Source organism: Camelina sativa, chromosome 15, assembly GCF_030686135.1.
Source record: "Camelina sativa cultivar CO46 ecotype springtype chromosome 15, ASM3068613v1".
NCBI lineage: Eukaryota > Viridiplantae > Streptophyta > Magnoliopsida > Brassicales > Brassicaceae > Camelina > Camelina sativa.
This window is the reverse complement of record NC_141894.1, coordinates 33,933,160-33,947,644: the sequence shown is the minus strand read 5'-3', so window position 1 is coordinate 33,947,644 and position 14,485 is coordinate 33,933,160. Positions and strand designations below refer to the sequence as shown.

The 14,485-nt window shown below is 37.2% G+C and overlaps 1 protein-coding gene across 1 annotated transcript; it reads right to left on the bottom strand.

The window, feature by feature from the left end:
- Nucleotides 1-10,165: 10,165 nt before the first annotated feature.
- Nucleotides 10,166-13,531, bottom strand: LOC147927664 (diacylglycerol kinase 3-like). The gene is made up of 12 exons (XM_087488347.1): nt 12,727-13,531; nt 12,301-12,423; nt 12,072-12,209; nt 11,910-11,995; nt 11,728-11,815; nt 11,570-11,645; nt 11,400-11,482; nt 11,202-11,272; nt 11,029-11,106; nt 10,857-10,944; nt 10,659-10,775; nt 10,166-10,565 (listed from the first exon to the last, which is right to left on the bottom strand). Exons 1-12 carry the CDS (start codon nt 13,096-13,098, stop codon nt 10,407-10,409), a joined length of 1,479 nt encoding a protein of 492 aa, XP_087344473.1. The 5' UTR covers nt 13,099-13,531; the 3' UTR covers nt 10,166-10,406.
- Between the last annotated feature and the right edge of the window lie 954 nt (nt 13,532-14,485).

Genomic DNA, 14,485 nt, shown 5'->3' with positions numbered 1-14,485 from the left:
CATATCAATTTTGGCCCGATATACTACAATAACCGGCCAAACAAACAGTAAGGGCCTGACGAACGCTAGTTACGGTATAAAGGACAGTTTTTCGTAGGGATGTTAATATGGGTCAGACAAACCCATTTATTAAATGGGTATGTTGAACTAAAATAACCCCATTTATACCCATTTATTTATACCCGGGAAAAATTAAATGGGGTTAAATGGTTTTCCCCATTTAGTCCCATTAATTATATGGGTTTTATCATAAATAAATAGGTATCCATTTAGATCCATTTATGTTGATATTTTTATTAAATACTTATCATATAAATATTATATTTTTTTGCTAAAATTTTAAAATCACATTTTCTTGCCAAAAACAGAAAATTATATTTTTTTCAAAACTGTGTTTTCCCGCCAAATTCATAAAAATGCGTTTTCCTACCAAAACCGCAAAAAAAAATTTCCCGCTAAAACGGCAAAACGTGTTTTCCCGCCAAAACCGCAAAACGTGTTTTCCCGCCAAAACCGCAAAACGTGTTTTCCCGCCAAAACCGCAAAAACGTGTTTTCCCGCCAAAACCGCAAAAACGTGTTTCCCGCCAAAACAGCAAAAATGTTTTTCCCGCCAAAACCGCAAAAACATGTTTTCCCGCCAAAATATTTTTAATTATAAAAAAACTTTTTTTATAATTAAAAATATTCTCACAAAAACATTTTTTCCCGCCAAAATTACAAAGGCACAAAATTATATAATAATATATTATCACCAAAATTAAATACTTAAATGGATTCAATAAGTTAAATGGGACTATATATGTTTAATTGGGTATGGTTAATTGGGTTTCAAATATATATAGGTTTAAATGGGTTTATACTTAAATGGGGTGGAACTAAATGAGATGGGTTTAAATGGGGTGGGTTTACCCATCTTAACATCCCTAGTTTTTCGTAATAATTTTCGTATATAGCTACGGTTAGGCTGTTTAGCAGTAGTATACACCCTAAAGTGGCAAAGTCCAAAGCGGTTGTTTCACAACAATAAATCATTTGATGAAAGGTTTATAATTAATTATTTTCTTTTTCTTTTTCTTGTTTGTACATAAAGTATTTTGGACCTTGTCCATTACTATTAGTTTTAGTTTGAATAGCTTTTAGGAGTTCCAGTGACATGACATCCTCTTGCTAAATAACATTGATCATCTTGCTAAATACCACTGAAATTCATTCTCGCTTAGGATGGTATTAAATAAGATAGTGTGTCAATATAACTATAATCGAAACTCTATAAATTAATAATCGTTATAAATTAATAAAGTTTTCCGATTTCAAACTAGACTGGTGTAAAAAAGATGACACAATTTGATAAAATAATAAAATAATAATATTTTTAAAATTCTATGTAAATATATGGTTTCATCAAAATCATAAAATAATAACTATAGAAACTAAATATATATATATATATAAGTATATATATATATATATATATTTTTATTATATAAACTTTAGTTTTCAAAGTTAATAATTCATATAATTGCGACATATGTCAAATATATCGATAATATTTGACATGTGTGAAAAGAAATATTATTTAATAATTATAGGATTATAATTAAAATGATTATAATTAATATTTTTGAAAGTATATAAAACCAAAAGTAATCTATCATATCACTAATTCTAATAGAAAAGTTATCTATTAAATTACTAATTTTAATAGGAAAATATGTGCAATTAATAAGGAAAATATTTACAATTTAATTGCAATTATTATTTATTATAATCATATAGTAAAAATAAATTTATACCGAACAGTGATTAAAGTATGAAAATGTTTAATGTGTTAAAATTAGTAATTAACATAATGCAAGAAAAATAAGATAATCAAAATAAAGAAAAATGTGCACTATGGCATGTTATGGTTTTTGCTCGTGCATTGTCTTGAACTTTGAGTGTGATTAGTGAACACTGAGGAGCTTTTTAGCTAGGTAAAGTAGCTAGCAAGTTAGGTTTTTGATTTAGCCACAAATTCATCTTTGATCTATTTTTTTTTTTTTTTTTTTTTTGTCATTGATAAAAATGTTTTCCTTTGCTATTCCTTTGATCTAATTTGGAAGTAAAATGTCTTTTTTTAAAGGGAAAATGGACATGTCACAAACCGAAGAACAATTGTGTGGTTTGAAGATCAAGGAAGGACAGAAATTTGAGAGTGGGGTTTATGATGGCGTTAGACAAATTCTGGTTGGTGAGGACACCAATGGGGGTTGTGTATCTGCAGGTACAATATATAAAGGATGATTGCGCAAATTCTGATATGGCTGTCGGAGAAGTATTGCATGGTAGGAAGAGAGGACATGAAACAGAGGTAATCTTTTGTTTATGATCTTAGGTGTGACAGGAAATTAGATCTTTTTCTAATTATTTCTCTCTATTTTTTATTCTTTTTATTGTCAATCCTCGTTTATGGTTGACAATATCTGATGCTCTTGTAACCGATTGAGATTTGTTGTCTCCTTCTTCTCTGGCTTAGTATGCTTTTCTTACCTTTTTTTTTCTCTTGAACTAAGGAAGCTTCTTGTAATGGAATTTTCTGCTGGATTCATGTTAGTTGTCTGCGGGATTGTGAGAGTTTTCTACCTAGACTTTATATGTCCATTATGACTAGTTCGAACTCAATCAATCATACTTTTAAAGATTTGAAGCATGTCTCTTGGATTTGAATCAAATAATTTGCTAGTAACGACGCATTCGAGTTCTTTTGGCCTTATTGTGCACTTTATGTACGTATATTTCTAAAATATGAGAGACGCTTTCTTTTGGGGGCTAAAGGTCACAAAATTGTTGGCTTCTTTGGAAGATCTTCAAATTGTCTCGACGAGATCGGCGTTTACCTCAAGCTCGCCAATACCTCATGCTATCGTAACCGGTTGAGATTCTTCTCTGGCTTAGTATGTTTTTTTTTTTTTTTGAACTAAGGAAATTTCTTGTAATGGAATTTTCTGCTGGATTCATGTTAGTTGTTTGTGGGATTGTGTCTTTTTAGATTTTTCTACATAGACTTTATATGTCCATTGTGACTTGTTCGAACTTAATCAGTCATGTTTTTAAAGATTTGAAGCATGTCTCTTGGATTTGAATCAAATGATATGCTAGTAACGGCTCATTCAAGTTCTTTTGGCCTCACCGTGCATTCTGTCTAGGAATAATATAATGAAAAATAGGAAATTTAGTGTGGCTTTGTTTGTCTTATTTCAATCTTTAAACATACATTCGTTTAGCCTATAGCAGAGGAACTAAGAGTATGAAAGTGGAAATATTCCCCTTTAAGCATGGCTTGAGTGTTGATACCTTTGGTATGTGATATGATCGTGGCAAGCACGGAGCCAGAGGCTGCAGAGAAACCGGAGATGGTGGGAAGGATCACTCGTTCAAGAGCTAAGGAGATGGCCAAGGAAGCTCACACACTCATAGTTGACGGGTCATTCAACCTACCGAAGATCCAAGTCTTCAACATATCCACCTTGAAGACTTCACGCGGTAATGATAACTAGATAACTTAGGTGTGAAGTTTGTACTCTTTTTTCCATAGCTGAGTTTTGTCCCAATGGGTTTTCTCAGTATGGTTTTTAATGAGCCAAATGGATCACTACGTCAAGTTATCTAGAAGTCATTACCAATGGGGAATAATGTACTTCTGTACTAGTACAAGTGACTTCTGCACTACTACAAGTCACTTAGACGTTTTGCTGTTTTCTTATTTCCTTAAAACATCTTGCTGTTTTATTTTGAACTGCCTGTTGTTTGGAGTGTCGAGCCCTAGGGTTAATTATAAAACCCCATAGCTACGCCTCTTTGTTCTTTAGCGAAGAAGTATGTTGAACAAGTATTGTTAAGCTTTTTCTCTCAATTCGAATTCTTGAATGCGTTCTTGATTTCTGAGTTTCTATACACTTTGTGATTCAGAAACTCTTCACTTTGTTTTCAATCCATATAACCATCTAAACAATCCTCACCATCTCATCATTGCTTTTATCACTCAATCACCCCCATATCCACCCCCATTATCATTCACGCACCATCACCATCGAATCTCATCACTAGTCACTTGCCTTCAGCCTTTCATCGGAGTTCTATCCTACGGAGATCATATTATGTGGTATCAGAGCCAACTCTGTGCCGAAGGCTAAGCGATTCTAAACCCTAAATCTCATTTGTGTTATTTTGATTTATTTCGTTTGTTTAGTTTTAGGGTTTGTTTAGTTGATCTTTGGTATTTAGATCGAGTTCTGTGAGTTAGGAGTTAGTTTCAGTGTTGTTTTCGAAATTTGATTGCAGTAGGGTTTAATTATTTCGAGTTTGTTAGTTATAGGGTTTGGTGTTGATCGATTTTCTTGTAGTCTTGTTCGATATTAGAATTTCGAGTCTTAGAGTTTATTTTCGTTTCTTTCATTTAAGGAACATTTTACTTCGAGTTTCTTCTTTAATTTGCAGGTACAATGGAGCTTTCTCCAGAAGCTATGGAAGCTTTGAACCAAGCCATGTCTAAGCAAATAGCCGAAGCAAACAAGACAATGTCTACTCAGTTTCAGCAACAGATGGAGCAGCTCAGTAACAAGTTTGAGAAGCAGATCAAAGATATAGCTCAAGCAACTAGCGCTTCAGATCAGAGTTCTTCAGACCCGCCTAGTCCTAATGAGGCTCTCCGCTTAGCTAAAGGAAAGGCACACGTGGGAGTCTCTTCCAAACACACACGGATCAGAACAGTTAAGTCACCTACTGGGGGAAGAGAGACTTGTTTCAATCAGAGAAGAAACACTCAAGGTACAGAAAGAGAGCATCGCAAAACTGGCAGAGATCACATACGTCCACGACGAGCTGAACAAGTAGCTGGGCATCGAATATACATTGAGTCAGATAGAGAGTATTCTGAAGAAGAAGAAGTTTCAGATCATAGTCAAGAGACAATGAGGAGAAACAAGAACAGAGATCATGGCAGGGATTATGATCCTTTGAGGTAGCAGCTGAAGCACCTCAAGATTCAGTATCCTTCTTTTCATGGTACCAATGATCCAGAGACTTATCTAGACTGGGAAAGGAAGATGGAATCTAACTTTCAGGTTCAAGGTACTTATGAGCTGAACAAGGTGAAGATAGCTATATCCGAATTCAATGGCTATGCTTTGTTGTAGTGGGAGCAGCTGGGACTTACTAGACATCGACAGAGAGAGCCTGCTATCACTACATGGGAACAGTTAGTCACGCAGATGAGAAAGAAGTTTGTGCCTACACACTACCAGAGAGAGATTCTTAACAAGTTGAGGCATCTCACTCAAGGTACTAAGTCTTTAAGAGACTACTATCAGGAGCTGGAAACGCTTATGATCAGGGTTGATCTAAGGGAAAGTGAAGACATGGTTATGTCTAGGTTTCTTGGAGGTTTGAACAGAGAGATTCAAGACAAGATAGAGCTGCAGAACTATGAAGATGTGCAAGAAATGGTACATAAGGCAGAGTTGATTGAATCGCAGATCAAGAGAAAGGGAGTGAGGTCTACGTTTACGCCTAACATGTCCAAGCCGAGAGAGTTCAGTAAACCCGCCTTCATCAAGGACAGCAAACCCATGACAGCCACAGTCAAAGAGGAAGTTAAGAACGATTACAAGCCCAAGAATAGCACCTCTACAAGTCATATCAGGTGTTTCAAATGCCAAGGAATGGGGTATTATTCCAGAGACTGTCCTAACAAGAAGATGTTTCTTCTTCAAGAAGGAGGAGAGATTGTGCCTGTAGACAGTTCAGAGAGTGAACCAGAGTCTGAATTCGGTGAAGGAGGTGAACCAGCAGTTATGGGAGAGATGTTGGTAGCACGCAGAGCTTTAAGTGTTCAGATTCATCCAGATGACAGAGGGCAGCGTGAGAACCTATTTCACACCAGGTGTATGGTTTAAGACAAGGTCTGCACCTTGATCGTTGATGGTGGAAGCTGTACTAATGCAGCTAGTGAAGAGATGGTACAGAAGCTTAATCTCAAGACCACTTCACATCCAAGACCTTACCAGCTACAGTGGTTGAACAACAAGGGAGCGTTAACAGTTTCGCAGCAAGTGATGGTGAAACTAACGATTGGGAAGTATGAGGATGAGCTGCTATGTGATGTGATTCCGATGAAATCAAGTCATATTCTATTGGGAAGACCATGGCAGTTCGACAGAAAGGTGGTTCATGATGGCTACACCAACAAGCAATCGCTTGAGTTCAAGGGACGTAAGGTTACTCTTCTACCACTTACACCCAGCGAAATCTACAAGGACCAGCTTCACATGAACCGCAAGGATACAGAGAAAGTGTCTCACAGCCTGTACATCAATCACAGCGAATTCAACAAGCTATTTGATCCAGAGATGACCACATTCATGTTTGTTTATAAAGAGACACTCACCAGTACCAAGCCAGCAGAAGAGCTTCCACGCGAGATGATAGAGATTATAGAGGAGTACAAGGATGTGTTTCTAGAAGAGATACCTCCAGGCTTGCCTCCAATACATGGGATAGAGCATCAGATCGATTTGGTACCAGGTTCAGCTCTACCGAACAGACCAGCTTACAGAACCAATCCAGTAGAAACTAAAGAGCTTCAGAAGTAAGTAGAAGAGCTGATGCGTAAGGGACACATCAGAAAGAGTCTCAGTCCATGTGCAGTACCAGTTTTGCTTGTACCCAAGAAAGATGGTTCATGGAGGATGTGTGTTGAGTGCAGAGCTATTAACAATATCACAGTGAAGTACAGACATCCGATTCCGAGATTAGATGACATGCTGGACGAGTTATGTGGGTCAACAGTCTTCTCAAAGATCGATTTGAAACGTGGTTATCATCAGATCAGAATGAAGGAAGGAGATGAATGGAAAACAGCTTTCAAGACCAAGCAAGGGCTCTACGAATGGCTAGTCATGCCGTTTGGTCTCACCAATGCTCCTAGCACGTTCATGCGTTTAATGAATCATGTTCTCAGACCTTTCATAGGCATCTTCGTGGCTGTGTACTTCGACGACATACTCATCTATAGCAAAGGTCTAGAAGAACACTTAGAACACATCCGCCAAGTTCTAAATGTTCTTCGTTCTCAATCCCTCTTTGCTAATTTTTCTAAATGTTCGTTCTGTACTACTGAGGTTGTCTTTCTAGGCTTTGTTGTCAGTGCAGAAGGAGTTAGAGTGGACGGTGAGAAGGTCAAGGCTATTAAGGAGTGGCCAACACCCAAAAACGTGGCAGAAGTCAGGAGCTTTCATGGACTAGCAGGATTCTACAGGCGATTTGTACAAGACTTCAGTACTATTGCAGCGCCACTTACAGAAGTTGTCAAGAAGGATGTAGGGTTCAGATGGGAGGAAGCACAAGAGAAGACGTTTTCAACCTTAAAAGAGAAGCTTATCACTGCCCCTATTCTCTTACTTCCTGATTTTATGAAAACTTTTGAGATTGAATGTGATGCCTTCGGAGTGGGTATAGGTGCGGTTTTGATGCAGGATAGGAAACCAGTAGCTTACTTCAGTGAGAAGCTAGGAGGATCGACGTTAAACTATCCTACATATGACAAGGAGTTGTACGCCTTAGTTCGGGCTCTTCAAACGTGGCAGCATTACCTGTGGCCCAAGGAGTTCGTTATTCACACTGACCACGAGTCCCTGAAGCATCTCAAAGGACAACAGAAGCTCAACAAGAGACATGCCAGATGGATGGAGTTCATAGAGACTTTTCCCTACACGGTTAAGTACAAGAAAGGTAAGGATAATGTAGTCGCAGATGCATTATCCAGGAGGTACACTCTCGTTTCTACTTTGTCTTCCAAGCTAGAAGGTTTTGCTGAAATAGTAGAACTTTATGAGACTGACATCGATTTTGCTGAGAGCTATGGCAAATGCCATAAGTTTGCTTTTGAAAACTATTATAGGCAGGATGGATATCTGTTCTTTAAGGATCGATTGTGCATACCAAGAGGATCCATGAGAGAGCTGCTGATCAGAGAGGCTCACGGAGGTGGACTAGCTGAACATTTTGGAGTGTCAAAGACTCTACTTGGACTGCAAGAACACTTCTATTGGCCGAAAATAAAGAAAGACGTTGAGAAGGTTTGTTCTAGGTGCCATATCTGCAAAATGCCGAAGGGTAAGGTACAGCCCCACGGCCTGTACACTCCTCTCCCTATCCCTTCTCAACCTTGGACTCATATTTCTATGGATTTTGTTCTTGGCTTACCTCGAACCAGAAATGGTAGAGATTCAATTTTTGTTGTGGTTGACAGGTTTAGCAAGATGGCTCACTTCATTGCAAGTCACAAGACGGACGATGTTGTTATTGTAGCTAACTTGTTTTTCAGGGAAGTAGTATGTCTACATGGAATGCCTCAAGTAATCGTCTCAGACCGAGATACAAAGTTTCTAGGACACTTCTGGAGGACGTTATGGGCTAAGCTAGGAACCAAGCTATCATTCTCAACCACATGTCACCCGCAAACAGATGGGCAAACCGAAGTGGTGAACAGGACTCTATCTACACTCCTCAGGACCTTAGTGAGAAGCAATCTCAAGTCATGGGAAGAATGTCTACCACATGTTGAGTTTGCATATAATCACGCTAAGCATTCTGCTACTCTATTTTCTCCTTTTGAGATTGTTTATGGTTTTAATCCACAATCACCTCTAGACTTGATTCCTTTACCTTTAAGTGTGAAGTGTAGCTTTGATGGCAAAGAAAAGGCTGAACAGGTGAGGAGGATACATGCTAAAGCTAAGGAGAACATAGAGAAAAGAACCAAGCAGTACGAGAAGCATGCGAACAAGGGCAGAAAGGAGCTCGTTTTCGAAGAAGGAGACTTAGTGTGGATTCATTTACGCAAGGATAGGTTCCCAGAAGAGAGGAAGAGCAAGCTTCTACCACGAGCTGATGGTACATTTGATGTCATCAAGAGGATCAATGACAACGCATACCATATTGATCTTCAAGGTAAGTATACCATATCATCAACATTCAATGTTTCTGACTTGCTCTCTTACTATGCAGATTCTGATTTGAGGACAAATCCTTTTGAAGAGGGGGAGGATGATATGATCGTGGCAAGCACGGAGCCAGAGGCTGCAGAGAAACCGGAGATGGTGGGAAGGATCACTCGTTCAAGAGCTAAGGAGATGGCCAAGGAAGCTCACTCACTCATAGTTGACGGGTCATTCAACCTACCGAGGATCCAAGTCTTCAACATATCCACCTTGAAGACTTCACCCGGTAATGATAACTAGATAACTTAGGTGTGAAGTTTGTACTCTTTTTCCCATAGCTGAGTTTTGTCCCAATGGGTTTTCTCAGTATGGTTTTTAATGAGGCAAATGGATCACTACGTCGAGTTATCTAGAAGTCATTACTAATGGGGAATAATGTACTTCTGTACTAGTACAAGTGACTTCTGCACTACTACAAGTCACTTAGACGTTTTGCTGTTTTCTTATTTCCTTAAAACGTCTTGCTGTTTTATTTTGAACTGCATGTTGTTTGGAGTGTCGAGCCCTAGGGTTAATTATAAAACCCCATAGCTACGCCTCTTTGTTCTTTAGCGAAGAAGTATGTTGAACAAGTATTGTTAAGCTTTTTCTCTCAATTCGAATTTCGTTCTTGATTTCTGAGTTTCTATACACTTTGTGATTCAGAAACTCTTCACTTTGTTTTCAATCCATATAACCATCTAAACAATCCTCACCATCTCATCATTGCTTTTATCACTCGATCACCCCCATATTCACCCCCATTATCGTTCACGCACCATCACTATCGAATCTCATCACTAGTCACTTGCCTTCAGCCTTTCATCGGAGTTCTATCCTAGAGAGATCGTATTAGTATGTCGAGCACATATATTGTTTCTGATCATCAAACTATATGTGAAAAATTGAAGAGAGGAGGAACATAGTATTAGGATAAGTTGTCTTATCTTCTTCTTGCGTACTTATCTCTCTATTAAGGGTTATCTCTATGAGATTTCTCCTTATTCTCTGTGTACAATCCCAACTGTATTGTGTATATAAGGAGCTCTTCATACATCAATAAACGTACAATTCACAATATCTTTACATAGACCGTTGAGTGTATTTAATGAATCTAACAAGTAATAATATACAGATAATGAATCATGACCAAATATAATCTCGCATTTCTTATAAATAATAAACAAACTTCATTCCTCACAAGTCACAACACAGAAATATACAAAACCGACAAGCAGAAATAATCAAAAGTCACAATTCTTCAAATTTCAAAATAGAAAAGAAGATGACTAAAAAGCTTAGACTATATCTATGACTAAACTGAATCAAATCCAAATACAAAACAATTAGCTTTGTACAAAGAATCCAGCTTTTGAATCTCTCAAATTCATTCATTATTTATCATTAAAGATTGAAAAGGAACTTTCTTGATCTCCACAAATGTTGAGTACTCTGTGCTCATTGGTTGCTTCCATGGCTCACCATCCATTTGCAAGAACGCGTCCCTCCAGTCACCTCCTCTTAGCTCAAATCTTACCGCAGCAGCCTGCCAATGATCACCAAAAATGGAACCTTTTCAGTCAAACTCTCATGGCTAAAAAAAGATTCTAACATTGGCCAGTGTTTTTGTTAAGTTTACCTGAGCTATGTGTATGGCAGAGATAAGCTCAGCCATGACAAATGACGCGTGCCATCCTTGCTTAAAACCAAAAATCTCTATCAAACCATCATCACAATGTGCTTCCACAAATCCTCTCTGGAAAAAAATCGATAAACCATTCGAGTTAGCATCAGAAAACTGAGTTCATTTACGCTGAAACGAAACAGAAAACAATACCTTCTCTAGATACTCCGGCTTTAGATTACCCCACGGATGGCTTCCACTTCCATAGCTGTGAAGATTCAATGCCACAATTGATCTCACACTACAAGTAAAAAAACAAGCATTGGGGTTAAGCATTGAGATCATAGATAATAATAGGTAAAAATCAGAAGTAATTTTTTCTTACCTTTTCGGGACTGGAACCTCCTCCCAATCAGCACAGTTGGCTTTTTTGATGTGTATTTTCATAATGTTCCTAAGTCCCCTGCAAATTCAGATAGTACAGATAAGGTGTCAAGAACACATCGAAGAGCTTTAAGCAGAAACTTACAAACAAGTTCAAGAACACAGCCAACGAACCTTAAACCTGGATCATTAACACAAGGCGTGCAAAACCAACCCTGAGTGCAACCAAAACCTGAATAAATAATCTGCAAAAAAACAAATGTTGTGTGGTTAATAATCTCGTTTTTCAAAACCGACACAACTACTTAAGCTTCTAACAAAGACAACGAATGGGACTCAAGTTTGGATGAAGACAAGATATAATAAACAAACCTTATTTGAAATAGGGCCTTGAGCAAGATATGGTTTAGTGTTGCGAAGATGGTGGAAGCCATATGCAACTTGAGCATCCATACCTAAACAAACCCGACAAACACTAGAATCTGGTCACAGAAAATAATTGTAAAATTGTGTTATGGTTATCAACGAAAAGTCCATCAAACCTATGCTTAAGTAATTGTAGAAAACGCCTTCATAAGACTTTGCCAGTGGAGATGCGTCTATTCCGGCGTCCAAACCCTGAAACCACAAGAAAAGCCTTGGTCATTACTAGATCATGACAATTTACAAAAGCATATGCTGATGATTTAATGAGCCAAACCTGATCAAGTTCATTGTCCTCGGCGGGTTTTAAAGAATACGGAGGATCCACAACTTCTCCTGATGGCATTGACACTAATATCTTCCAGCTGCAACACCATATTACAAAATTAACACACATTTTTACAACAAGGCTAATAGAATAAAAGCTAACCGTTTGGGGGTAAAATAAGACTTTTTTACCTGTCTAGTCGAGCAACTGGACCCATACTTGCACGATGGAGTGTTCTTTTAATAGCAGATCTCCATGCAAAAGGGAACGAACCACCCTGAAGAAAACATATTCAGTCGCAATGCAAAGAGCCTTGTCATGAACAACATAAGAGAGAAGAAAGACTCACTCACCCAACCAAAACTTCTAGAGAGATCATTCCCAGTACCGAGAGGGATAACGCCAACAGGAGGAATAGGTAACTTCCCTTCTTTATTAAGCTCTCCAAGACATCCAAGAACCCAACCAACAGTACCATCACCACCTGCAACCTACCGAACCAAATTCCATTTTCAACATTTCTAATTTCTAAAAACGTAAAGACCATGAGATTATTAAGATATAATGTTGTTGCGTACTCACCATAATCCTCAACCTTGCTCTGCATTCTTTAGCACATTCATCTCCTTTCGCTGCCACCGTCTCCAAACACGCCAACCCGTATTGAACAAACTCATGAGGCTTCACTTCCGTAAGGTCAAACACCTGAATTTACAATCATCACCAACTCCAAATATCAACAACTCCAAATTACTTCCACCATTTTCAAAAACAACAACATCATCTCAAGAATTTCCAAAAGACTAAATCTTTGAACTAAACTCATCCTTACTAGATCTAACACATCAGCTAAGCATGTATACATAAACTTAAAAAAGCCAGAGACTTTTATAAGTATTCCCCAATTGATACAAGAATAAGATAAGATCTGATCAAAACAGAACACTAGAAACTCAATCAAAAACACAGACACTCTCTAAAGATACTGAGAGAGAAAAAAAAAAGAACCTGTTCTTCGCTCATCAAGAGTTGAAGCCTCTCTTTAAGCACAGGACCATGACGACCACCAGATTTGGGGTTAATGAAAACAACCATTGGGGCATGAGGAGCCATATCAGCAACAGCACCACCAGGAAGAAGCAAATGATCAGGAATGGCCGTCGAATCCTTCCGTTTGATACAGTCACGCATAGCTAGACGGATATACTCAGGCATCATAAGCCTCTGACGAAGCTCAACTTTATCAACACCAACCCATGTCAGATTAGAGAGTCCACAACCTCTCATCGCCTTTGAATCTGCCATCGTTGTTGATGATGGCCGTGGTGAACCCACGAATTTCTCTTTCGACGCATCGGATTTTGATACCGGAGAGTCCATTGGTCTCGCCGGAGAAGACGACGAGAACAAAAAAAGTTGATTACTTTACGGTCTCTGATTGGAGAAAACAAAGGAATATTCGAAAACCCAGATAATAAAAATTGGATTTTTATTTCTTCTTCTTCTTCTCTGAGAGATTTTGAAATCAAGCAATATAAAAATCTTCGTTGACAGTTTGTATTTTCTGTGTCTGTTTTGTCTTTTTTATTTATTTATAAAATGATAAATTTCGAAGACAGCGCATAAAAACGTGTGAATTAATTATTTAAAAGGAATAAAAGTTTTAATTTTTACACGGTTGGATTTTATTCTGACGTCATAAAACTGCCCATCTACTCGATGTTATTTACGAGACTGCCACTTTCTAGATCTTTTTGTTTGAGAGATTCTTTTTTTTTGGTGGAAAGCATATAAGTTTTGACATTTTGAAAGTGACTGATAAAATGCTTTGTAAAAGTTCTATTTATTTTTAGAATAATATTCATTAAGAATGAGATTAAGTTAATAAATTTTCAAAAATTTGTAGTAATCACAATTTAATGGTTAATTACATTACTTTATGTAATTAAGATTTAGGGATCTTGTATTTGAGTAATGTTAAAGTTATATGATTGAAAATTGAGAAAAAGGAGATTTTAAAACTTTATTTTAGGTCTCTAGAATAGCAAGAAAATCATGGTATATTTGGAAAACCAAAGCAAAGGAATATTAAATTAGATATTGTTAGAATAAGATCTAATACCCATTATTATATTCAGAAATGGTTTCATTAGGTGAATATGATATGGATACAATTAATTAAACAAGTTTGTTTGATTTGTTTCCTATTATTTTACTACATTATTGGTTTCTTTTTTCCTATGTAGAAAATATTATTCCAACAAATAAAAACAAAATTATTATTATGTTTAGAAAGAGTGGCGTTTTCGTCTTTACACAAGTGAAAAGTTTTGAAGTTTAGTGGATTTTCCACAGAATGGGAGCCCCACGTTTGGTATTGCCCACTCAGGAATTAGGAAGGGGTCACTGAAAGCTACACTTCTATTTCTATGTACTTTTGTCTTAATTCTCACTTAAAATTTCCTTCATACTTTTTCTTGCAGTATTGGTTGATAATTTGATATAGTATAAAATTGTTAGAATAAAAAAAAAAAAAAAAAAAACATCATTTACTGCTTTCTCCGTTGCATGATGTTTAGGGAAAAAAACAAATGATTTCACCAATGTAATGTTTTGTGACCAATATATATCAAAACTTTTGGTCGACGTAAACATTTTTTATGTGGTAAAGGAAGAACAAAATCTGGTGGCTGATAAAAAAGTGGGGTCTAAGATATTTTATGAACTAGAACTAGAAGACATTGGTGTGAGTTCTCATTTATTTACA